Here is a 25,171-nt window from a genome sequence, read left to right on the forward strand (position 1 = left end):
TTCAAACATCGTAGAATGTCTCTTTTTTAAATTCTCAGGAAGACCTTCCCCACTGAACTGACTATAGAGATGAACTCTGCCAAACTTTCCCAGATGGTTAAATGCAGACACTCCTATATCTGCATGTCATCATCGCAAACGTGGACACTTAGCATCTGCCTGATTCTATTCAAAGTCCTTAATGTGTGTGCTGTGCATTTAACTCTCATAACACGCCTGCGTGGCGGGCACCATGGGTACTCCACAGAGAGGGGAGAGGAGGCAGGAGAGGCTGGGGAGTGGCTAGGGTCACGGAAGGGGCGGGCTGGAAGTGCTGGCCGGGCTCTGTGCCCCTGCCACCGCCCTCCTCCCCATCCGGGTGGTGTCCCAGCACTCCTGTCCTTTGCACTCTGGCACGTGCAAGGACTAAGTCCGGGCATCTTCACAGTAAGAAGAGCGTTCAGCAAACGGCCAGGAGGAGGGGGAGTGGCCATTCAGCTTCGCCCCCTCCCACCTAAGACCAAGCTGATCTCTAAACAAGCATCAAAGCCCGAAGCTCATCAACACCGCTGTGTGCTTCAGTATGGGGAGCACCAAGATGATGGACAATTACATGCTGATAATCCAGGGCCCAAGAGCCCAGTTAAACAACTGCAAAGGCCCAGGACCATCAGCGTATGCAAATGCACAAGGAAAGTCATTACCTACTCAGTTCCCTTCATTTTGGTGGGTTTAACATGAGAAGACTCATCCATGTTACAAGGCGAGATTTCATTTTACAGTTGTGGTAACCAAGTACATAAAAGCTTGAATCTGTCCCAATAGCTTCTGAAGGATTTTTCCCACAGTGTCAGAGGCAAAAATAATGAAATCTTGCAAACGTACAGTTAATGGGGCCCGGGTGGACACTAACCTCAAAAATGCATGGTCTGTAAGACATTAAAGGCTTGATTTTAGTTTCTGCACTGTTCCTGTTAATAACAATGTCTAATTAAAACATCTGTGAAATACTGATAGTTTTAATTTTACATAAAATTTCCAAAACAACTGTTATACAGTATAATAGGTATCTGCAATGAATAGGTTATTAATGGAAATATTATTTTAAATTAAAATCAGGTTCTAAATTTAAATTAGTCATCTCTGGTTAATGAAGAGAAAAAGAAGTCACCCAGGCTGGGAATAATACAGTAGCTAATCTAGTTTTCAACATCCATGAAAGCAAATCCACTCCATCACTTGGGCTAGAGGACAATTTATTTTGCTGCTTCTGGCCTGTACTCTCCACTCGGCCCTTCTGACAGATTTCACAGCTGAACTCAGTGTTAAAACTACAGCCTAATGCACCCTTTAGTACAGTACTTTGTAACTTAAAAAGATACCATTCAACTTTAGTCAGCCTGAACCCCACCAATTTACCAGTGAGGAGAGGGCAGAGAACGCGAGGCTCCCTGCGGCAGACTCTCCTCCAGCCCCGCTAACCTGATGAATATTTTAAAAGGAACACTCAATCTCAGCTTTCCCTTTCCTTGGATCTCATCTTCTTTTATAAAATAAAAGGGATTAGCCAGGCTGAGTGGCTGGCTGCAATTCAATACCTTTCTTTCTAATTACTGCACAATAAAAGAGGGTTAACCGGTGAGCAGCGCTGAGTGGTCTGTCTAGGCCGGCGCTGAGTGTGTTGAGGGATTCATTCCAGTCGATGAAAAGCTGCATTTCAAGTTGCTTCAGATGGTTCACAGCAGATGCTGCAGAATGTGGTCCACGGCATGCGGGAAGCTCTCACAGGTTAAGTAAGGAGCTGGGTTAATTTTGTCTTCGTCTGCTGCTCGATATTTCCCTGAAATGAAAGTAAAGCCCGTGAACAAAGGCTACTGTCAGGACGCCAGAGTAATCACGGCCCGTGAGCACCTGGGCCCCCACAGGCCGCGCTGACAGTGCCGAGAGAATCGGGGGCTCCACAGCGCCCAGAGCACCTTTCATCCAGGCTCAGGATGCCACGAGGCAATCCAAAGCCGGATGTGTTCAGCATTTCCCAGGCCCTCTGGTCTCTCAGCAACGGATGCCGGGTCCCAGGTACTGGGTCATTTAAGGGTGCCCTGACATTTAAGGGTGCCCTCAAATCTCCTCACCTGGTGAAATTCATTTTCCTCCCCCCCAGCCCTAAAGATACGGACGGTGATTAAATCAATGCTTCTGCATGAGACCCAGACCCCACAGGACAGAGGCCTTGTCAGCTCACGGGCGACTGGAACCTGCATGTGCTGCTGCCCAGCAGGACGCCTGTGAGCGGGCAAATGAGCGCGCCGGGGCAGGGAGAGACGGATGGCCACGGTGCTCACGTGCAGGCTGGCCGGACAGGCTGCCCGGCAGGGCACTGAGGAACTCAAGACCCACAAATGAACAGCCCAGCACAGCAGAGGAACTGCTCACACAGGGTCACAGAGCTGATCTGACCATGTACACCAGGCCATGCATGACCCCACTTAGACACGCTTCATGTGTCCCAGTGCTCTTCAGAAAGAGCCCCAACTGTCCTGTTGCCTACCAGGCCCTCAGTCACCCAACTCAGCACCCCTCACACGGCGGGCATTCTGTAGCCCTTGTTAAACGAAGGAAAGAAGGAGAGAAGGGATGGAGGTGGGGGGCGCGGAACACTGCTTCCGTCAAGGCCCTGGGGATGAGGCTGTCTGCCCTGCGGCCTCTGCACTTGCCCTTTCTGCATGCTCTCATCCCCCTTTCTGTGAGCCTCTATTTATTTTTCTGCAGTTTCTAGTATTCTCTGCCTAAATCTAGGCTTCCAAACAATAGGCTCACCATTTTCTACAATACAGTCCCTTTTGTTTTCTACAACTACCTAAGAGGTTTTGTCCAGCAAACACGAAGCCTGAAAACCCCCAGCCCACAACTTGGCACTGTGGTGGTGACATTGCTCCTGTCCTGCCTTGCTGACTTGTGAATTCCTACAGGAAAGGAGCCAGCATCAAACGCACAAAGGTAAACTTCCCCAGCATCCTCAAGGCACCTGTCCACAGTATGGTCCACACAGCAAACTCTCCTGCTCATTTCTACTTAAGCTTAAACCCCACTGAGTTACCCTTTGCAAGGTTTCTACTTGGTCTCACAGGTAAGTTAATGACTACTTTTTACTACACCACCCACTGCTTGGATCTAGTTGTCTAAGGACCAATGTGTGAAAGTCAGGGTTCTTAGCCATGGAGAGAAGGGCTTGAAGCATGCTTCTGCTTCGTCTGGCCCTGGGGCTTCTACAAAGTACAAACTGACACAGCGGCTTACGTATGTGTGCAAGTTTTAGCAACCTGCACTGTGTCCGGCATGTGGCAGGTGCTCAACAGCGCTGGCCGAGTGAGTGGAGCAGGCCACTGTCACTCATGCCTGACTCAGCACGGCAGTCTGTACTCTCCTGGATGAATAAATGTAAACGGAGGCAGAATGCTGGAAGCCATGTTGACAACATTGGACAAAGGGTGATACCATCTCTCCTAGGTCACTGTTTTACATGCTAAATAGAATTAGATTCTGGTCAGGGCTAGTCAAAAGTCTTTATTAACAAATCATGGAGCAAACGTTTACTGAGCATTTAACATGTGTTACTGAGAAACGAATTGCTCAAGACCACTGAATAAGTGAAAATTTCCATGGTAATTTTCAACACTGGGAAGCCAAGCACTTGTCCACTGCATTCAGTTCAAATCCATCAGTGGAACCAGCAGCTCTGTACGCTTGCAGAACAGTGGTCTTACTTGGGACTTTTTTTTTTTCCCCTGACCAAAGATGGACAGTACAAATGGTCCTGTTTTCATGAGCTGAACTTAGCTACATAACTAAGTTAGACATTTCAGACGTGACTGTGTGGAGCTGCTGGCTTCTCTAAGCCCTCTGTGATGGGCTGACCACTGCCAACGGCCAGTCAGAAAAGAAGGCAGAACCATGGCGACCAGCTCGGGGTAGCTGGGCCTACAAGACACTGGTAGAACAGCAGCTTTAATACTTGCTGTAAATCCTTAATTATGTGAGCTAAGAAAGGAAATGTTCACGGGAATGCAAGAATAGAAATAGTTATCTGTGGATTTCCTCAATGACTGGATCATAAAATGGTGAATGTCAGGAATCTGAAAATTCAGACACAAGGAAAGATGATGTGCGCGCCTATTTTCCTTGACTCCCTGATGTGTCCCGTCATCCTCTTCGCTTCCATCAAAGCAGAGTGATGTTCCAGGGAAAGCGGTGATCATTTTGAATGAGAAATGTGCAAAAACACTGTTAGTTCTAAAGTGACTAGAGTCACCATCTGCAAGGTTCCACCGGTTCACCCCTAGACCTCCTGCACGAGAAGACTGTTTCCCTCTAGTTCACACTGTGTGTGTTCAGTTGCACAGCTGTATCTGACTCTTTTGCAACCCCATGGACTGCAGCCCACCAGGCTTCTCTGTCCATGGTATTCTCCAGGCAAGAAAACTGGTGTGTGTTGCCATTACCTACTCCAGGGGATCTTCCTGAACCAAGGATCACACCTGAGTCTCTTGCGTCTCCTGCACTGGCAAGCAGATTCTTTACCACTAGTGCCGCCTGGGAAGCCAGCCCCACGCACAGGGCCTGGGAAGTACCTCTTATTCAATTATAGAAGCATCTCGTGTTTGTTTTTAAATTCAAAATAGCTTTCATGCAACCACATTTTCTTGAACGAACATCACAGTCATGAGTAAATATACATTTTGCTAAAAATTTCCTGGTGGCAGGTCTTCTATGACTGTTTAAATCCTCCCTTTTCTGGACAACCTGTATGAAGCCAGGCATGTGAACTCAAAGAGCCATTTATGGAATCTTCTGCTGTTACTGTTCAGTCACTACTGACTCTCCCCATGGACTGTAGCCCACCAGGCTCCTCTGTCCATGGCATTTTCTAGACGAGAACACTGGAGTGGGTTGCCATTTCCTTCTCCAGGGATTTCCCAACCCAGGGACTGAACCCGCATCTCCTGCATACGCAGGCAGATTCTTTTTTTTTTCCGCAGGCAGATTCTTAATTGCTGGGCCACCAGGGAAGCCCACAGAAACCCTTATCTGCTATTTAACTGATCAGAGTCTGATGACAATTCTTGGAACGGACCCCTGGCTGTGTCATCCTCAAACATGTGCTATTAGTTCTAAGCTCAGCAGGTACCCTCTGGCAGCAGGTGTGGGGGAGACCTGTTCACTTTATCTGGAAAGGCTGATCACGATCTCAGCACAAAACCACACGCCCACCCACAGCTGTCATGCCTCGTCTTTCCTGACCTTGAGAGGATTTTATCCATCACACTCCACACCGGAAAATGGCACAGAGCTACAAGGGAGCAGTCCAGCCCCATCATCTATAAACAGCCCCAAGAGGTGAAGGGCTCTGACAGAATCTCAGAGTCAGTGTACAGCTGAGACCTAGACCCAAGCCACCTAACTGGTCTGCTGTCATCATGATACTGTATCAGCTGAGGCTTCCCCATTAAGTTCTTTCCCTTTCCTTAAATAATACTTGAGGGACCACACCCAGTTTACTTAATTTTGATATAGGAAATTGTTACTAAAACAGTACATGAAAAGACAAGAAAAAAGTTTTTTTATGTGTGTTTTTAAAACAACATTAACACAAAGTTATCACTTAGCAAGTCAGTCCCCAAAGAGGTCAACACCATTATTTTATACCTAGTGCAAAAAGAAAGGATATTTTTACAGAGCCCCACGATCAATGGTTTTTTGGTCAACTGGAGATTTGTATATCCATAAAATCATATAAAGGCTAACTGTCTTGTGTATGACTATCTCTGAGAAAGTGTGAAAACACCTCTGAACTCAGATCTGATCTTCCTAGCTCACATCGTCTTTCTTCCCTGCAATCCTACGCCCATTTTATTTTTGCTTTGTGGCAGAAAAAGAATTAAAGTACCCAGTGGGCTTTGCCATTTTTTCAAAGACTATTCTTTAAGAATGGTGTATTCTACAATTCTGTTTCAGAGAAAGCTTGTACAGAAGATACATACCTGTCTTGACTAAGATGCCCCGCATGCCGGCATTCTGGGCCCCACCAACATCATCTCTGCAGTCCTAGAAAAGCATGATGAGGCGTTTAGTCCAGTGTCTTCAATGAGCTCGCCAACCAACCAACCTACCAGCAATTTATTAGGCTGGGATGGCCAACTGCAATCCCATGTTTTTTCTTAACACAAGAGCGAGGGAGGTATAAAGAAGAATAAACCCATGTGTAATAGTCTGAGGGAGCACACCAGCTGGAAAGGGAAGCATCACGGAGGCAGGGGTAGAAAAGAGTAGTAACCCTGGTAACCAAACATGAAAAGGGCAGTGACAGGCCTTCATGTTTCGCCACATGCCCATCTATCTCTTTTTTAAAATATTTTTTATTTTATTTACTCGTTTGCACCAGGTCTTAGCTGCAGCATGTGGGATTTAGTTCACCGACAAGGGATCAAACCTGGGCCTCCTGCACTGGGAGCACAGAGTCTCAACCACTAAACCACCTGGGAAGTTCCCATCTATCTCCTTTTAAAGCAGATCATGGAAAACAGGTATTTTATCATTTGGCAGCTCTTAAGGCAAATGATCCAACTGCAGGGCAGTGAGTGAACTAGGTTCAGAAGACAGCTGTCATGCTGCCCACGTAAGACATTATCCTTACTTTTCATCCACCTGTCAGTAAGAGGAGGAATCAAGTCAAATCGTATACTTCAACAGATCCTGAGACTGCCTTTACACTTAGGAATAAGAGAGCAGTTTAAAGGGGAAGCTCTTGTTTTTCAATTCTTACTCAAGATAGGGGTGAATGTACTCAGCTAATGGTGATAAACGTAAGGCAATAAAAATTCAAGAACTGAAAGAAACATCAATAAAATCAATCTTGCCATCTCATGTCTAGAAGCAGAATTTATTCAGATCATGCTCAAAGAAAAACTTTTCCCTTAAAATCATTCATGTAATTTAACAACCACCCTTGGAAATGAGTCTCAGAATTTCTGTCAAAATCTTCACTCAAGGTCTAACTTAAAACCTTTTCTGTTGCATCTAAACCTGCCTTGTTGAAGCAGGCAAGATGGGGGAGAGGGAAAGGAAGGAGGTAGGAAAATGTAGACATGAAAAGGGAGGGAAAGCTACCCCTCTCTCAGACAACAACCCTCCGTGCAGCTCAATTCTGCGATTGCATGCCCTTCCCACCTTCCATGTTGTGCCAATAGCAGGGTCTCCAGGGACAAAGAATTCTGAAATCTCCAGGCTAAGGTAACCACTTTCTTGAATACACATTTGCCTAGAAAAGTCAGCTAAAGGCCTGCCAGAGGGACAAGTTGTTACTGAAAAGATGGTTTTTCAAAGCAGGACTGAGTCCAGTGATATCCTGGTGGGTGCTGGTGCAGGAACCTAGCAGTAGAAGGGGGCAGTCAGGAAGACTGCGGTCCCTGAGCAGCGGCACAGTTCAACACAGCGGGGACCTACAGCTGCTTCTGGAGGGGGCCTGGGGCCTCGAGCCCTACTTCCAGCCATGCCACTCAGCAGCCCTGGGACTTCCGTCATGAGGCCTACCTCTCTGGGCTAAGGTTTCTCAGCTTGTAAAGTGAGGAGGTTTGGACCAGACAATCTTGATGGGCCCTTCCAGCCTAAGGCATTACTATTTAAAACTGAAACATAATCCTTGCCACCTACTGACCACAAGGCAGTGTGCTTTCCAGTACTTTTCCCTCACAGCACACATAGAAAATAATGTTTTCCCACTAAGTTCAGTCGCTCAGTCATCTCCGACTCTTTGTGACCCCATGGATTGCAGCACGCCAGGCTTCCCTGTCCATCACCAACTCCCAGAGATTACTCAAACTCATGTCCATCGAGTCGGTGATGCCATCCAACCGTCTCATCCTCTGTCGTCCCCTTCTCCTCCCTTTAATCTTTCCCAGCATCAGGGTCTTTTCAAATGAGTCAGTTCTTTGAATCAGGTGGCCAAAGTATTGGAGCTTCAGTATCAGTCCTTCTAATGAATATTCAGGACTGATTTCCTTTAGGATGGACTGGTTGGATCTCCTTGCAGTCCAAGGGACTCTCAAGCGTCTTCTCCAACACCACAGTTCAAAAGCATCAGTTGTTCGGTACTCAACTTTCTTTCTAGTCTAACTTTCACATCGATTCATGACTACTGGAAAAACCATAGCTTTGACTAGATGGACCCTTGTTGGCAAAGTAATATCTCTGCTTTTTAATATGCTGTCTAGGTTTGTCACAGCTTTGCTTCCAAGGAACAAGCGTCTTAAAAATTTCATGGCTGCAATTACCATCTGCAGTGATTTTGAGGCCCCTCAAAATAAGGTCTCTCACTGTTTCCATTGTTTCCCCATCTATTTACCACAAAGTGATGGGACCAGGTGCCATGACCTTTGTTTTCTGAATATTGAGCTTTACGCCAACTTTTTCACTCTCCTCTTTCACTTTCATCAAGAGGCTCTTTAGTTCTTCTTCACTTTCTGCCATAAGGGTGGTGTCATCTGTGTATCCGAGGTTATTAATATTTCTCCCGGCAATCTTGATTCCAGCTTGTGCTTCCTCCAGCCCAACGTTTCTCATGATGTACTCTGCATATAAGTTAAATAAGCAGGGTGACAATATACAGCCTTGACGTACTCCTTTCCCAATTTGGAACCAGTCTGTTGTTCCATGTCCAGTTCTAACTTTTGCTTCTTGACCTGCATACAGATTTCTCAGGAGGCAGATCAGGTGGTCTGGTATTCCCATCTCTTGAAGAATTTTCCACAGTTTATTGTGATCCACACAGTCAAAGGCTTTGGCATAGTCAGTAAAGCAGAAATAGATGTTTTTTTGGAACTCTCTTGCTTTTTCAATGACCCAATGGATGTTGGCAACTTGATCACTGGTTCCTCTGCCTTTTCTAAATCCACCTTGAACATCTGGAAGTTCCCGGTTCATGTACTGTTGAAGCCTGGCTTGGAGAATTTTGAGCATTACTTCGCTAGTGTGTGAGATGAGTGCAATTGTGCAGCAGTTTGAACATTCTTTGGGACTGCCTTTCTTACCAGGGTAAACTGACAGTGTGCTCACAGCCAAAGGTCACTGGCTAGGACATCTGCTCACCAGGGCCAGCCCTGCCACTCAAAGGCCTGAGGCAATCATTATCTTTAGCTATCTGTGGCAAATTGGGAAGTTCTTCCATAAAGCATATACTAGGGAAAAAAAAATCAATAGTGAGAGAATTCTTTAGGTACAGGTGGTCTCTGCATTAACGAATAGTCAAAAAAAAAAATCTAAGTTTTCTTCAAAAATACATATAAGCATTTAATTGTCTTGCATCTGATGGTCTTTTGAATTATATATATCTCATCACACTATGAAGACTGTCAGAAATAATCAACATTTCAGTTCTTTAGAATACCAGTAAATAACTACTGGAAAGCCTGCTTTATGGGCGGCCTCTTATTACCATCTGAGAATCACCAATAACGGGTCTGCTTGTGTTTCGAAGCAGGGCTCTGAAGCTGGCTCCTTCCAGCAGGACAGGTGAGCCCAGGGCACTTCCTGGGCTTTTCTACTTACATCTCCAATCATCACGGCCTCCTCGGGTTCACAGCCAGTGCCCCGCAACGCCTCCAGAAAGAATGTTTTCTCTGGTTTCCCCACGACTGTGGCTTTGGTATCTGTGGCATACTCTAAAGCAGTTACAAATGGTCCAGGCCCCAGGGCTAAGCCATCTTTCCTCTTGTAATACCTGGCTTTGTGGATTGCTATCAGAGGCGCTCCATCCAGGAGTAACCTAGAGAGACAGAGACAATGGTAACTGGCTAAAAGCAAGGCTTTTTTATGAGTGGAAAAGAATGTCAGACTTACAACAAAGTGCTTTTATTCACTCACAGAAACAAATAGTTTCATATTAACTTTTAATGACTTGCTGTCTTCTAATGAATTTGCTAGGACTGCTGGGAATTACACTCAGATACACTAAAGAAAGGTGATAGATTATTAAATTTGGGATTGCTTCAACCTTTTACCTTTAGTGGTTTCAGACACTTTACCCAAATCATCAGGGAAAGAGAATTAAGAGAAGTAAAGCTAAATAAGACACTCGAGGGAAGAAGCTTAACTTAATGAGACAAGTTGTTTCAACCTCCCTAATGGTAAGCAGGAGGCTCCTGAGCCTTTTACAGTATGACTCAACTGCTGTGCAGTGACACGTTTAGCTAACTCCTAAAATACCTGGCTCCCTCTTTTCTCTACTCCAAAATGTGAGATTCTAATTCAGAAATTTCATAGAGCATTTTACAAATATTTTCTGCTTGTATCATCCCCTCTTCATTTTACCCTTTGACTGCTTCTGCTGTCACTCTGAAAATCAGGCCATTTTCACTGAAGGACAAAGCAGTAGGCTTAAGGGGAAATGCCAAGTCCCTTCCTTTTTCCTGATGCAGGACAAACACTCTCACACTAACTGAAAGGGCATGAAGAGCTTTCTCCTTGGAGAACCAAACTGCATAGTTAAGGATCCTCATTAGTGACTCAGGCAAAACATAACAAAAGAAATCCCCCAAGCCCCACCAATCCCATCCACAAATAATCTGCCTCCCACCCCAACACTGCAGCCTACATACAGTCACAGAGCAAAGAGTCACACACCCATTACCATCGCGTCATATACGGGACATGATAGTCTTCCTAAGCTGCTTTTAACCAATGGAATAAATGATCTCACTAGCTTAATTTACTTTAAGTCATCTACTTAGTTAAAATATTTAGTATGTCCATTGAGGCAGAATTCACCACATCTTACCCTTCACAATTATGAGTAATTAAGCGCTCAACTATGAAACTGCTAAATTATTCTTGTCAGTGGGCATGGAAATGCCTTCCTGTGGGAGATGCAGGATTCAGACATTTATGATTAAATATTTTATTAAGTAAAAACCAATACTGGCCTATTACAGGGTCTTATTGTTAGTTACTACGAATTGCTCACAGCACAGGATGGATCCTTCAAATTTATTCTCTAATATTAATACAAATTTATTTCTTAAGCAGATCTTAAAATCCAACGGTTAGGAAACCTGATAAGGCCACTATACTGGCCCTAAAGAACCACAGCTGATCGAAACAAGAGAATAATGAGTGATTTATCTATCTCCCCTCTTGTCACCCTGCCCCCAATCCCATTTATTTGCTACTCTATCACGGAACTGGAATTCTTTATGCAACAGACCTCAAAATTGCTTTTCACTTACACAGCTAAACTAAAAACTCATTTGATTTAGCTTTGTTAATATTTTATCATATATTAACTGGGTATAAGACTTATCAGCTTGATTGATGTGTGTACTTAATTCCCAGGCAGTGCTTTAGTGCCTCCCCTGGAAGGGCTGAAACTGTGGGTTCCTCTGCATTTCTCTAAATGGGAACTGGTTCCACATGGGCCGGGAGAAGACAGGCATCTCTCAGGGAAGTGGTTCCTGCTTCTGTCATTCTTCTCTGTATAGCAGAAGATTTACTGAATCTTAGCAAGAGCCAAGGCATGTTCAGGGTAGACTGAAAGGTAAATTATTTTCTAGGACACAGATTAAAAGTTTTTTTTTTTTTTTTAATAGTTAACACTTCCAAAAATAAGAGAAAATAGACACCATACTACTTAGAGGAGTTTGTACATTTCCTAGGCAGGGCAATTGATTTCTTTGTTATCAGAAGTAACACATCAACAAGAAATCTAAGGATTTTCTATCTCTATTTGACTATAAGTCCATTGATGTACAAGAAACAAGGAAAAAAGGCATCAAGAAGGCCTCATGCAGAAATCCTTGGCTATAAATTCCATGTAGGCCAAGGGAAAAAATTACAAACAAGACCTAGCCAGGAAGCACATTACTGAAAGGGATGGTAAAGAACACCAAGTCCAGCACACTCCATTTTACAAGATCATCCAGCAATGCCAGCTGAGACCAAGGAGAGCAGGAACCCAGAACTCCAGAAAACCACTTTTCTAGAGGGAAAAAAAAAAAAACACAAGAGCAACCTTTTAGCACTGCTGCTGAAGATGAAGCATGTGGAAATGAATTACATGGCAGCTTAAGCAACTGCCAGAAGCTTCCCATTTGCCCAACGTCAAACTAGTGAGTCCTTTTCTTCCCACTCCCCCAAACGACTCTCCCCCAATCTTTCTCAACTTAATAAATTCACCCCAATGCTCAAGCCAGAAACCCAGCAGTGATCCTTGATTTTTTACTTTCCCTCACCCTTCCATATCCCTTTATTAGCATATCCAGTAACTTCCAAGTCCAAAAGAAAAATAAAAACGTTTCCAGTCTTACTTTCTCAGCTGAACCTCTGCAATAGTCAACTCGTCTGCCTGCTTTCTGCTGTTGCCCTATTATACCAACCCATAGTACAGGCAATAGAAGGAGTTTTAAAAGTACAGGCGAGATCACGTATGTCCCTTCTCAGCGTAAAAAAAAAATAACCTCTTACTGCAAAGAGTATAAAATCCAAAGTCCTCCCTGCAGCCAGTGAGGCCTGGCTTCATCTGGCCAACGTTTACATCTCCAATCTCAAGACACCTTCCCCATTGTTGACTACATACCAAAAAGGTCAAACTCTTTCCTGCTTCAGTCCCCACACACGGTGTTCCCTCCTCCTGAAACACTGCCCCATACTCTGCACACGGCTTTCTTCTGCTCACCTGTCAGATCTCAGCTTGAAGTCAGTACACAGAAGCCGCCATCGCCAATCTCCCTACAGAGTGGACTTCCTCCTCACAGTTCAGCTCCATCTCATCTTTTCTCCTTTCTATCAACTTTCCATAGTTGATAATTCTTACTCAGCTAGGTTTGGTTTGTCTTCCTCGCTAGCATATAATCTCCACTATGCCCATCAGTTTTGCTCATCACTGTGTTTCTTACTTCAAAAAAAAAAAATCAAAATCAAAATCAAGCCGTGGGGCACTTCTCTGGGGGCTCAGTGGTAAGGAATCCACCTGCCAATGCAGGAGACATGAGTTCGATCCGTGGGCTGGTAGGATCCCACATGCCTCGGAGCAACTAAGCTCATAGGCCACAACTACTGAGTCTGGGCTCTAGAGTCCAGCAACTGCAACTACTGAGCGCACACACCACGGCCACTGAAGCCCATGCACTCTCGAGCCTGTGCTCTGCAACAAGAGAAGCCACCACGATAAAAAGCCCGCACATCACAACTAGAAAGTAGCCCCTACTGGCCCCCACTAGAGAAAAGCCCACACAAAGCAATGAAGACCTGGCACAGCCAAAAAATGAAATAAATAAATAAAATTATATATAAAAAAAAGCCCAAACAAACTCTGGGACCTTTCACTAGACACTTACTGAATAAATTCATTAATGGATGAAGCACTGTGTGCCTCTGTATCCTTATCCTGATCCATAACATGGAGAATAGTGCTTACCTTTTTGGGGAATAAAGATGATATATGTAAACTTTTTCATAATATCTGACAGTAATGATAATTATTTTATTCATAAATATGGGGAGGGTAGTGTCTGTGCTACTTAAAATAGGTAACAGCAAATCACTTCACATTTTTGGGTCTTGGTTTCTTTCTTTTTTTTTGGGGGTCTTGGTTCCTTATCAAATGAAGGAACTGAATCAGATTAGGTCTTTTAACCTCAACACCTCTGACATTTTTTACTGAAAAATGCTTTATTGTGAGAGGAGGCTGTACTATACCTTGTTGGATGTTTGGCAGCATCTATGGCCTCTACCCACTAGATGTCAGATGTACTCTTTTCCCCCAGTTGTGACAACCAACAATGTCTCCAGACATTGGCAAATGTCCCCCTGGGAGCAAAAATGTCCAGAGTTGAGAACAACAACTAGAGGATGCCAAAATCTTGACCTTCATGGACTTCCCTGGTAGTCCAGTGGTTAAAAACCTGCCTGCCGACGCAGGGGACACGGGTTTGATCCCTGGTCTGGGAAGACTCCACCTGCGGCGGGGCAGCTAAGTCTGTGCCCCACAACTACAGAGCCCGTGCCCTGAGCCCATGCCCTGCAACGAGAGAAGCCACGGTAATGAGAAGCCTGTGCACCATGGCGAGAGAGCCCCCACTTGCCACAACCAGAGGAAGCCAGCAGGCGGCCACGAAGACTCTGCACACACCCCTCAAAAAACCAGAACAACAACCAAAAAACTGGACGCTCAATACAATTAAAACGAACACCAATCAATCTGACAAACACAAACTACCAAAAGTTCAAATCAAAACAATAGCAAATCATTAAATATATCAAGAGAGAATCCCATCAACACTTAATTGAAACCCCCAGAATATCTCCAATGTGATATTAACACAGCAATTTACTCACTTATAGTAGGTACCAACTATCACCACTTCTGTTTGGTATTGTAGTTGGGGTCCCAGAGAGTATAATAAAGAAAAAGAAATGAAAATACAAAGACTGATAGGGGAGAAGTAAAATTGTCATTATTTGTGGTTGACACAATTATCTATGTAGACAATTCAACTCAAAAGATTTTACAAATAAATTATTAGAATTAGCAAGTGAATGTAAGGTCAATGAATAAACACAAGGTTAACACACAAAATCTCAATTATATTTCTAAATATTAGCAATGAACAATTAAAAACAAAATTTAACAAACTACTACTTACAATCACATCAAGCAGGAAACAGAAGGATTAACTTAACAAAACAACTAACCTATACTCTAGAAATTGCAAAACACTGATGAAAAATGTAAAAATAAAACCGAAATAAATGGAGACATATTCCATTTTCATACACTGGCAGCACATTATTATTCAGTAAGTTCTACCCAAATCTGTAGATTGAATGAAGGACAAATCAAACTCCTAGTGAGCCTATTTTTTCGGTAGAAACAAAGAAGTTGATTCCAAAATTTACATGGAAAGGATGTAGAATCTTAAAAAGGACTGAGTTAAAGAATGTATGCTACCAGACATTAAGATTTATTGTAAAGCTGTAGTATTCAAGACAGTGAGAAACTGCACAAATACGAAACAGAGCCATGCTTATATAGTCACTGGATTTATGTCAAAGCACTGAAACATCACTGCAATTCTGTGAGGCTCTTTAAAGAATGGCTCTAACGCAGCAAATGTTGCAGAAACAACGGGATATCTGTAAAGAAAAAAGTGAAATTTACTTCACACAATTCATAAAAGTCCATTCAAAACAGGCCCTAGACCTAACTGCTAAAGGTAGAACAATAAAGCTTGCAGAAGAAAACATACGGAGAATATCTTCAGGACCCTGAGGTGGGCGAAAATTTCTAAAACACAACAGAAGAAAATACAAACAAATTAAGACTCCCTCAAAATGAAAAACGTCCTGTTCTCATACTGTTAAAAGAACGCAAACCACCGACAGAAGTAAGATATCTCTAGGACATATATCCAACCAAAGACTTGTATACATAGCACACACAGGGCTCCAACAAACCTCTAAGGAAACTATAACCCTCAGAAAGGAGAAAAGACTTGAATGGGGAGATCACAAAACAAGCTATCCAATGGCCAGTAAGTATGTGAAAAGGCTTCAACAACACTACTCAGTAGGGAAATACACATTGAAACCCAGTAAGAGACTACTAAACACACCAGAAAAAACAGCCCCAGTGACACAGACTGAGGAGACTGGTGGAACTCTGGTTCATAGCTGGTGGGAACGTATGACTCCATAAAATCACTGTGGAAAATAACTTAGCAATATGGTCTAAAGCTAAGCAGGCACTTGTCTATTATCCAGTAATTTCACTTCCAGACACAGACCCAGAAGAAATAAATGGGTATGTCCCCAAAAAACATGTAGACAAATGTTCATAGCAGCTTTCTTAAGGGCCAAAAATGGAAAAAATCCAAATGTCCATTACTGATTGAATAAATTGTGGAACTGCCATACAATAGACTACAATACCACAACAAAAATAAAGAACAAACAAAGCAAAAACAAAGTACTGCTACATGCAACAGCCTGGATAAATCTCAAAGGCAGACCAAAAAAAAAAGTGCTACAACTGTATGATTTCAATCATATGAAGATCGAAAACTTGCAATACTGACAGAAGTCAGAGTAATGGTTTCCCTGAGGAAGGTGTGGTACTGACTAGAATAGAGAACCCTTTAGGGTGCTGCAAATGTTTTGTATCTTGATCAGAGTGGGGGTTATGCTGCTGTATCTATGTGTCAATTTTTACTGAGTTGTACACTGACAATCTGTATACTTTACTGTATATCAGTTCAGTTCAGTTCAGTAGCTCAGGCGTGTCCGACTCTTTGCGACCCCACGTACTGCAGCACGCCAGGCCTCCCTGTCCATCACCAACTCCCAGAGTCCACCCAAACCCATGTCCATTGAGGCAGTGATGCCATCCAACCATCTCAGCCTGTCGTCCCCTTCTCCTCCTGCCCTCAAATCTTTCCCTGCATCAGGGTTTTTCAAATGAGTCAGCTCTTCACATCAAGGTGGCCAAACTATTGAAGTTTCAGCTTCAACATCAGTCCTTCCAATGAACACCCAGGACTGATCTCCTTTAGGATGGACTGGTTGGATCTCCTTGCAGTCCAACAGAATCTCAAGAGTCTTCTCCAACACCACAGTTCAAAAGCATCAATTCTTTGGGGCTCAGCTTTCTTTATAGTCCAACTCTCGCATCCATACATGACCACTGGAAAAACCATAGCCTTGACTAGACGGACCTTTGCTGGCAAAGTAATGTCTCTGCTTTTTAATATGCTGTCTAGGTTGGTCATAACTTTCCTTCCAATGAGCAATATTACACATCAAATTTTAAAAGATCAGTAACATTGTATTTATGTAGTTTACTCACCTAAACCTTTTACTTAAGAGTGGCAAGAGTTGCCTTGATCATAAAAGAATCTCCCCAGTTAATTAAAAAATGAGTAGTGACTGACATTAAACTCAATTCTGTATTCCATGATCTTCAAATTGGCATATAAAGTTTTCTTTGGCATGTACTAATGGAACGCTTTAAATAACTCAAGTTCTTAAGTCTTCAACAATTTCTCATCTCCAGAGTGTTTTATTTTTATAGTCTGGACTTTAATTAAAAAGACTGCATAGCAGTCAGCTCTTTCAAAATGGAAAAAGCCCATAGAAATATTTCTAATTTAAGCCCCACTGCCACACTATTCTAGAATTCCTTAAGCCAGGGCTCTGAGACAAGATTCAGGAGTTGCTGTACAAAGGCAGAAACTGATTTCTGTTGTTTTCTCCCCTCCCCTTCTCTTTTTCCCTTTCTAAGGAACTGAATATGTTAAATATAAAACTTTTTATTTTTCTTAATGAGAAGGGGAAAGGAAAGCAATCCAACATTCAACAGAAACCATTTATGGGGATAAGAATCTCTTCCCAAAACACAGGAGAAATTGATTTCTGCATATCTCTAAGACTTCTGAAGGATTCTCATACCTTGTAACAATTATAGGAAAGAAGTCATTAACAAAGTGTTCAAAACATAAAACTTTTTTTTTAAAGCAGCCTTCAACTCTGCATTTAAATGTGAAAGCTGTGATGTCACTTATCTTTGGTTGTAAAAACATTTTAATAAGCTCCTCAAGAAGCTGGAGAACAGCTGCTCTTAATTTAGAAAAATATTTTTTTCTGTTAAGTTTTCTTAGGTTAAGCAATTCCATGCAGTTTTTTCCCAAAATTCCTGGGGTCCCATATGGGGTCCCATAACTATACTTCTGAGAAAACATGTTACAGAAACATAACCATTGCTCAACAAACATGTTCAGAAGTTTCTTAAAAAAATTAACTCATAAAACCTGGAAATAAGCAACAATCAGAAATATTTGACACTTTTTAAAGTGGAATATGCTCTGGGAATCAAATATGTTTTAGAAGAATATTTAAGCATATAGAAAAACTTAAAAGGCAAGTTACCACATGGCATACATATGCTCTCAGTTTTGGCTATATCTATGTGCCTGGAAACAAACTAGTCATATGTTAAAATATTAATTGTAGATCTTTTAGGTTGAGAATCATGGGTAATTTTGTTTATTCACATTTCTTTTTTGAGCATTTCAAAATTTCTACAATGATGTATTACTTACTTTTTAGGATTGCTAATGCTAAGATCATTTAGATTAAGTGATCTGCTTGCCCAGGTAGTGTTTCTCCTAATAGATAACACCAAATTTAATTAAAATTGGTCCATTACTAAAATGCTGAAGGTTTTTTTCCCTCATAGGTCAGAAGATAAAAAAAGACCTTCCTACAGGGTGGTATAAGACAACTGAGAAAATGAATGAACTGGACCTACAGGTATCCATATTGATGAATCATACATTATTTCTAGAGAAGAAAGCAAACTGATGAACAAATAAAGTATAAAACGTGCAAGATAATACTATATATTGTCCAGAAATACTTATGTATGTGTTACAAGTGTAAAGAAATGCAATAATAAACACAAAATTCACAATCCTGATTAGTTTTGGGCTTTGGCTAACAAAATTGAGGAGGGATACATATGGGATAGCAAGCGTGTTGATAACTTGTATTTCTTAAATTGGTTGACAGACATACGGGTATTTATTATACTACACTTTTTACCTTTTAGTACTAGGCAAAAGGAAAAAAGACAGCTATGGCTTTTAGGATTTGAATGTCTCATAGAATCCAAACCCAAATCACCTTTATTCCTTACTGGTGGTTCCTATCCTTCCCTAAAATCAATCCTTTAAAATTCAGTGCTCTCAATTTTATTCAGACATTTTAGACATATTTGTGTAACATGGAAGGCTGATGTATTTGCCTGCAGGTAATATGCCTCTAAAGCTAGTATTCAATGCAACAGGATTTAAAATCCAATGTTTAAACGCATTATAAACCTGAATAGTAATTAACTAATTGGTGGTTCATTTGAGATGTCTATATTTGCCACTCAGAATCCAAACAGCTGTAGTCATGGGTTGGAAGGCAGAGTCTCTGTGGAGACATCAATATGCAAAGACGGGCAAGACCTAAAATCCTTCTGTTAACTTTCCATCCAGCTGTTAAGTGCATTTGTGAAATTAGAGTTGACTTATAAGTGCACTATAATGCTTTAAAATGTAGTGTTTAAAAAAATCAATATGGTTAGGGAAGTGTACTAATTAAGACAGCATCCGAGCAATTACAAAGTCAGTATTATGTCAACATACATTTTTATTACCCTGAGTCTAGTATTTATCTAAGACAGAGACCTCCCAACTTCCTATTAAATATGTCCTTCCCAAATTACCAGCTAAAATCAATCAATACCTTCTCCTTGAATTCTGCGGTTCAAGAAATGAATAAAAATGTAGTAGGGGGTAAACTCAGAAGTAAGAAATAATAGCAAATTTTCTATTTCAAATGAAAACTGGTTTTGGTATAGTTACAGACCTTATTTAAGGAGCAGGTGAGATAATCCCCTGTACCTCTATCCCCAAAGAAGCTAGAACAGAAAACAAGTAGGTGAAGGAAGGAAATGTTAGTACTCAAGTTACCTGGCATAGCAGTGGATCTCTGGGAAATAATGTCTACTGAGCAATTATAAAAAGTGAATTTGTTTTTATTTAAATGAAGACTTGACTATCACAGTAATTGAAAGTCACAGACAAAAGTGCATTCAGTAGTAGTATTTCCAGCCACACAGATTGTACATGAGGATAGCCATCTTCAAGATCAAATAACGTGCCCAGATGTGTGAACCTTGTAACAAGTTTTAACATTCTGATTCTAGGACATATATTTACATCAAGAAGTGAATTCTACATCAAGTATAAGTTAGAATGATTATTGAATACCTTTGCACTGGTAAGAAAATCATGCTAAATTCCAAAAATTTACTAAGCTGTTAAAGATATCTTTTTTAAGTTAAAGTACCTCTATGCAATGTGTAGGACTACTTAACTTGTCATAAATTTAACGGCAAATCACACTGCTTAATATCCAACAAGAAGTAAAAGGCAAGATGAAAAATGAAAAGTTTATAAAAATGAAAAATCTATAAAAATGAAAAATCCAAGGGGAAAAATAAAATCAGTCTCACTCTAGAGCAGATCTGCAAATAAATTTTTATTCAATTTATTTTAGGAAGTAGGAGAACCAGTGTGCAGCTTGCCTTTTGGAAACAGCATTGAGAAGTTCCTACAGGTAAAACACACAGTGAAGATTTGTAACAGTTTACCTGTAGGCTACAGTTCTCCAATTTCTACTAACAGCTGCTGGAACACCTCCACTTAGATGCCCACAGTTCAAAGGACCTCACCCCAAACATATCACCTCCTGAGCCCACACAGGGCACGTTCTCCATCACATGCACTTAAGACATCTCAACGTCCTCCCCGACTCACTGTTCTATTTCACCCCTGACCCAACTGTCCATCAAGTCATGTTGACACTACCAGAACCTAATTCTTCTTCCCTACTGCCAAAAACCCCAGATCAGACTACCATTATCACTCATCAAATACTTTCTTTGAAAGTATGGTCAAACCTGACAACTTTTTTTGATAGCCTGGATTCTTGCTGGAGGGAGAATCACATTTACTATTTTGGGTGAATCAGCCTGGATATTATTTTCCTTCGGAGATCACAGTTAGTGAAGAATCACAGGAGTGACAATAAAAGATAAAACTCTTAGTTTAAGAGCTGCAATTTGACTATGATTTTCTGCCCCAGAATATTGATCCTATAAACCAGAAAAACCACAGTGATCACTGTGTTTTAACATATTGATTATTAAAAAAAAAAACTAAGACAGTAATAAATATTGTTTAACACTGATCTTGAAGTGATCTTTAAGATATTTGTTCTCATGTACAATCTAGATGGCCAGAAAGTAAAACACGTGTAACCTTACATGACAAAGACTTGAGAAGAAGGGGGGCTTCCCTGGTGGCTCGGTGGTAAAGAATTTGTCTTCCAATGCAGGAGACACAGGTTCAATCCATGACAGGGAAGATCTCACATGCCGTGGAGCAACTAAGCCCGTGCAGCAGAGCCCAGGAGCCCCAACTACTGAAGTCCGCGTGCCACGGAGCCTGTGCTCCACGAGAGAAGCCACCACAATGAAGCCCTCTCACCAGAACCAGAGGGGAGCCCCTGCTCACCACAACTAGAGAAAGCTTACACAGCAATGAAGACCCAGCACAGCCCAAAATAGATAAATATATGAATAAAATAATTTAAAGAAAAAATGAAGAGAAGAAGTGAGTATATGATCACATGAAAAATAAACAGCTAGAGACTCACCGGAAGGCTTGATTCAGAATTTGATAATGAAAATGTTCTGGTGCCAATCCTATGACCACAGCATTAGGATCACTTGTCTGTATTCCTAAAAATAAAAAGAAAAAATTACTGAAAAATGCAATTAACAGTAATGTCACAATTTATAATAAAGCGGCTTTAGTCAACCAAGTCCACATTTTTGTTGTAGCAATAATCTGAAGCTTAAGAGATTATCCTGCCCAGTATACTTTGGAAATATGAGCTATACTTAAAAGAAAAAAAAAGGTCTCCTAGTATTTTTGTATATTATTTTTGCAGTCTTACAGCTACTGAGTAACTAGAATTTCTGAACTAAAGTGTAACCTGATGTTCTCAAACAATTAACAGTTTGTAACTTCAAAAAGCTTTACTGATTAAAATCAACCAGAACAGCCACAGTTCTCTATGAGCTATCAGATCAATAGCAACTGATGAGGGACTGGAAAGCTAAGAGGCAAGGAAAATTAGACTTTCTGAGCCACATAGCTGAGGCACACACTGTCATGATAAACATGGAATGCACTGTAGGTCCTATAGCTTTCTACATGATACCTAATCCACATTAGTTTCACAAATATCATTCTATAACGAAAACATGTTTTAAGGTCTTGGTATCTAATGACAAGACCTTAGTTACAAGAACTAAAAGAGGGTATTCACCATCACAGTTACTAAAACTCTGATTGAAGGGTCTGTGTATTATTCATATGCCGATTCCTATTTGCCTCTCTTACTGCCTGCTTTTAAGCAGTCTCATTATCAATTCTACCAAAATGTGAGAAGTAGAAAGAGCAGATATTCAAGATTTTCAATTCCCTCCTCACCGGCATACATGAGTACTGAGTAATTGGCTGAAGCTTGTTGAAGGGAGAAAATAAAATCAATGGCTATAGTTAAAAGCTGAGATTTTTGTATTCTTTTTATTTTCTCCATTCAACATTAGCCAAGATATTTCCATTCCCTTAAAAAACCCATCAACTCTGGGTATTTCCATGTTGCAAGTTCAGTCTTAAACTAAATAACAAAGATTTCTTCTAGACCAGGGATTCTGCTTAGATGTGCCAACTCCAGCTCACTGCTGCACAACCAGAATCTTTCTTCAAATAAAGTAAAAGGTCTGGATAAAAAGCTGTTTTGCAGTACTTCAGCTGGCCCAGAAATATAAATACACTAATCACAGAATGTATGTGTCATTATTTTTGGCAGCCCAGTTTCCAAATATCATTTTCATAACCATGGAATCCACACTCGCTCATAAGGCCTGGTGAGGAGCAGAGCTCACCCTCTCTTGAGAGGGTAAAAACACTGCATACTTGTATTCCCAGCCTCTCTGTAGCTATGGGTACTGGCCTGAGATGGAGGTTCTGCCAATCAAAAGCACCTACCCCAGACTCTACAACAGAAGCTAGGAACATTAAAGCAACTGGGAGAATGCCACTAGAAATTCTGAGGCAGGAGGGCAAGCTGGAACTTCCGGTCTCCAGTGCCACTGGGGTCAACAGGCCAGCTGCAGAGGTCAGCATGCAGTGGCACACTGGGGATGCCCGATCAGTTCTGCCTGCAAGGTGTTGCATACCGCTCCTTGGGGCACAACCCCGGAGACTTAACCCCCAGCCCCCGCTGGGCAGTTAGTTCTATAGGCTACTCAGTCTTTTTTTTTTTTGTCGCAGACATATAAAAGATAATAAAAAATGGAAAGACTAGCTCATAATGAGCCCTGATGTACCTAATCACCCAGCTTTAGCTGTCACTAACGTTTTGTCAATTGTATCTATGATTCTCTACATTTTCTAAAGTCTTTGAAAAGTAAATCCCAGATATCCATCATCTCACCCCTTCATATTTCAGTATATATCTTTAACTGATAAAGACCTAAAAAAAAAAAAACCCACTTTAACATTATTATACCATCAGAGTTAATGATAGTTTTACTTATTTATTTTTGGCTGCACTGGGTCTTCACTGCTGTGTGTGGGCTTTCCTGCAGCTGTAGAGAGCAGAGGCTCCTCTAGTTGTGCTGTGATCTTATTGAGGTGGCTTCTCTTGCTGGGAAGCACGGGCTCTGGGGCGCATGGGCTTCACTAGTTGCTGTTCCTGGGATCTAGAGCACAGGCTCAACAGCTGTGGCCCACAGGTTTAGTTGCTCCATGGGATGTGGGATCTTCCTGGATCAGGGATTGAACCTGTGTCTCCTGCACTGGCGGGTGGATTCTTTACCACTGAGCTACTAGGGAAGCCCAGTCATAATTCTTATTAATCACTCAATACCTAGTCCACATTTGAATCTCTCCAAATGATTCAAAAACGTCTTTTTATATCTGATATGTACTTGACACCCAAAAAGGTCCACACTTGGTATTTCATTGTTATCCTTTACTTCTCATTCTACAGCAGCAGTCTTCTATCAATCTTACCTACTAAAGCACCTAGATCTTGGTAACCAAGTCCTACTTTCTGGATTCGGCTGACTGCTTATGATTATTATTTAACTTATTCCTTTACTCTTGTTATTTCATATAAACCAGTAACTGGATCTAGAGGTTTCGTAAGTTCACATTCAATTACTAAGCAAGGTTATTTCACAGGCAATGCTATGAACGTTCTATTGTATCACACCATGAAGCACAAGGGATCTGGCTGTTCCTCGTCTAGTGGTGCTAAGACTGATTAGCTGGTTCAAGTGGTGTCAGCATAATCCCTGCATTCTGAACCTCCTCATCAATTCTTCACCTACTGTGTTTAAAATCTATTGACACTGTTGCCTATTTCACTAGGGTTTGGCAAATGTGATTTTCTAATTCTGCCATTGCTTCTGCATTTACTAGTTAAAACTCTTCTATAAAGAACTTACTCTTATCAAATGTTTACTTACTCTAAAATACAGTTAAAATAGGAAAGGCAGGATAAATCCTAGTTTCATTTGTCCATTTTCAGAATGAGTTACTGCCCTAACAACATCCAATAGTGACCAATGAGTTCTGTGGGGTTGAGTATCATTTTGATCATTGTGTATATAAAATGTGTTGCAATCTATTGCAATCATTATTCTTTTTGATTCTATTTGAATTATCCCTTCAAACTGGCTTCAGTGTCCTTTAGGCATGACTTTATTAGTTTTCAATAATTTCCTTGCTAAAAATTAGCTATCCCAGACTCATACAATCCCTGCAGATCTAGAATCTCCCATTTCTTCACAGAACTAAAGTAGGAAACCATAGTAGACACTACCGTTTGACCACAGGGTTTCATTGCTTCTACGCCTTTTGAGTAGAAGATCTAGACAGTATGTATTTTTGAAAAGAACAAGGGAGTTGATCATAATATTTTTAATTCAAAATTAACACACACCTTATTTCATTTTTATATTTGTGCCTCTTTTCACTTACACTTAAAGTCTGGAGTACTAATAATACTAGGATAACTATCACTTTATCCTATAATGTATCTATAATTATAAAATAATATCAGTACTACTAATAAACACTAAGACTACTGAAAGCAGTTTTAGGTTCCTTTGCAATTCTTTTATCCTTCAATTTATCCCCTATGAATGAACTATCAGAATACTGTATTTTTAAAGTCATGTAAAGTAAGTCTTTGAGTGGGTTGTCATCAACTTTATATACAGTTCATTTGTTTCGATCTGTTTTTGGTTTTTAGGGATTGGCTTGTTTTTAACTTTTTAATTGTCTTTTAAATATATAAAATATTCACATAATTCCAATGTCAAAACTAGATAATAACGTACTTTTATTTAGAGAGATCACATCTCTTCTTCCTGCCCTCCCCCTTTAGATAACCATTTTTACTAGGTTTTCATTTATCTTCCTTCAGTTTCCTTTCACAAATATAAGACATACTCATG

At 41.2% G+C, this 25,171-nt stretch overlaps 1 protein-coding gene across 8 annotated transcripts in view; it reads right to left on the bottom strand.

Moving 5' to 3' along the window:
* Positions 1–982: 982 nt before the first annotated feature.
* HDHD2 (haloacid dehalogenase like hydrolase domain containing 2) overlaps positions 983–25,171 on the bottom strand; it is a 41,763-nt gene continuing 17,574 nt past the window's right edge. For all 8 annotated transcript variants that reach the window (XM_065932654.1, XM_065932653.1, XM_065932655.1 and 5 more), the window contains 4 exons: positions 21,289–21,373; positions 9,580–9,796; positions 6,018–6,081; positions 983–1,819 (listed from right to left, as the gene is read on the bottom strand). In XM_065932654.1, coding sequence (XP_065788726.1) covers positions 1,716–1,819; positions 6,018–6,081; positions 9,580–9,796; positions 21,289–21,373 — 470 coding nt within the window. In that variant the 3' untranslated portion in view covers positions 983–1,715. The remainder of the gene's footprint in view (positions 1,820–6,017; positions 6,082–9,579; positions 9,797–21,288; positions 21,374–25,171) is intronic.

Source organism: Muntiacus reevesi, chromosome 4 (assembly GCF_963930625.1).
Source record: "Muntiacus reevesi chromosome 4, mMunRee1.1, whole genome shotgun sequence".
Lineage (NCBI taxonomy): Eukaryota > Metazoa > Chordata > Mammalia > Artiodactyla > Cervidae > Muntiacus > Muntiacus reevesi.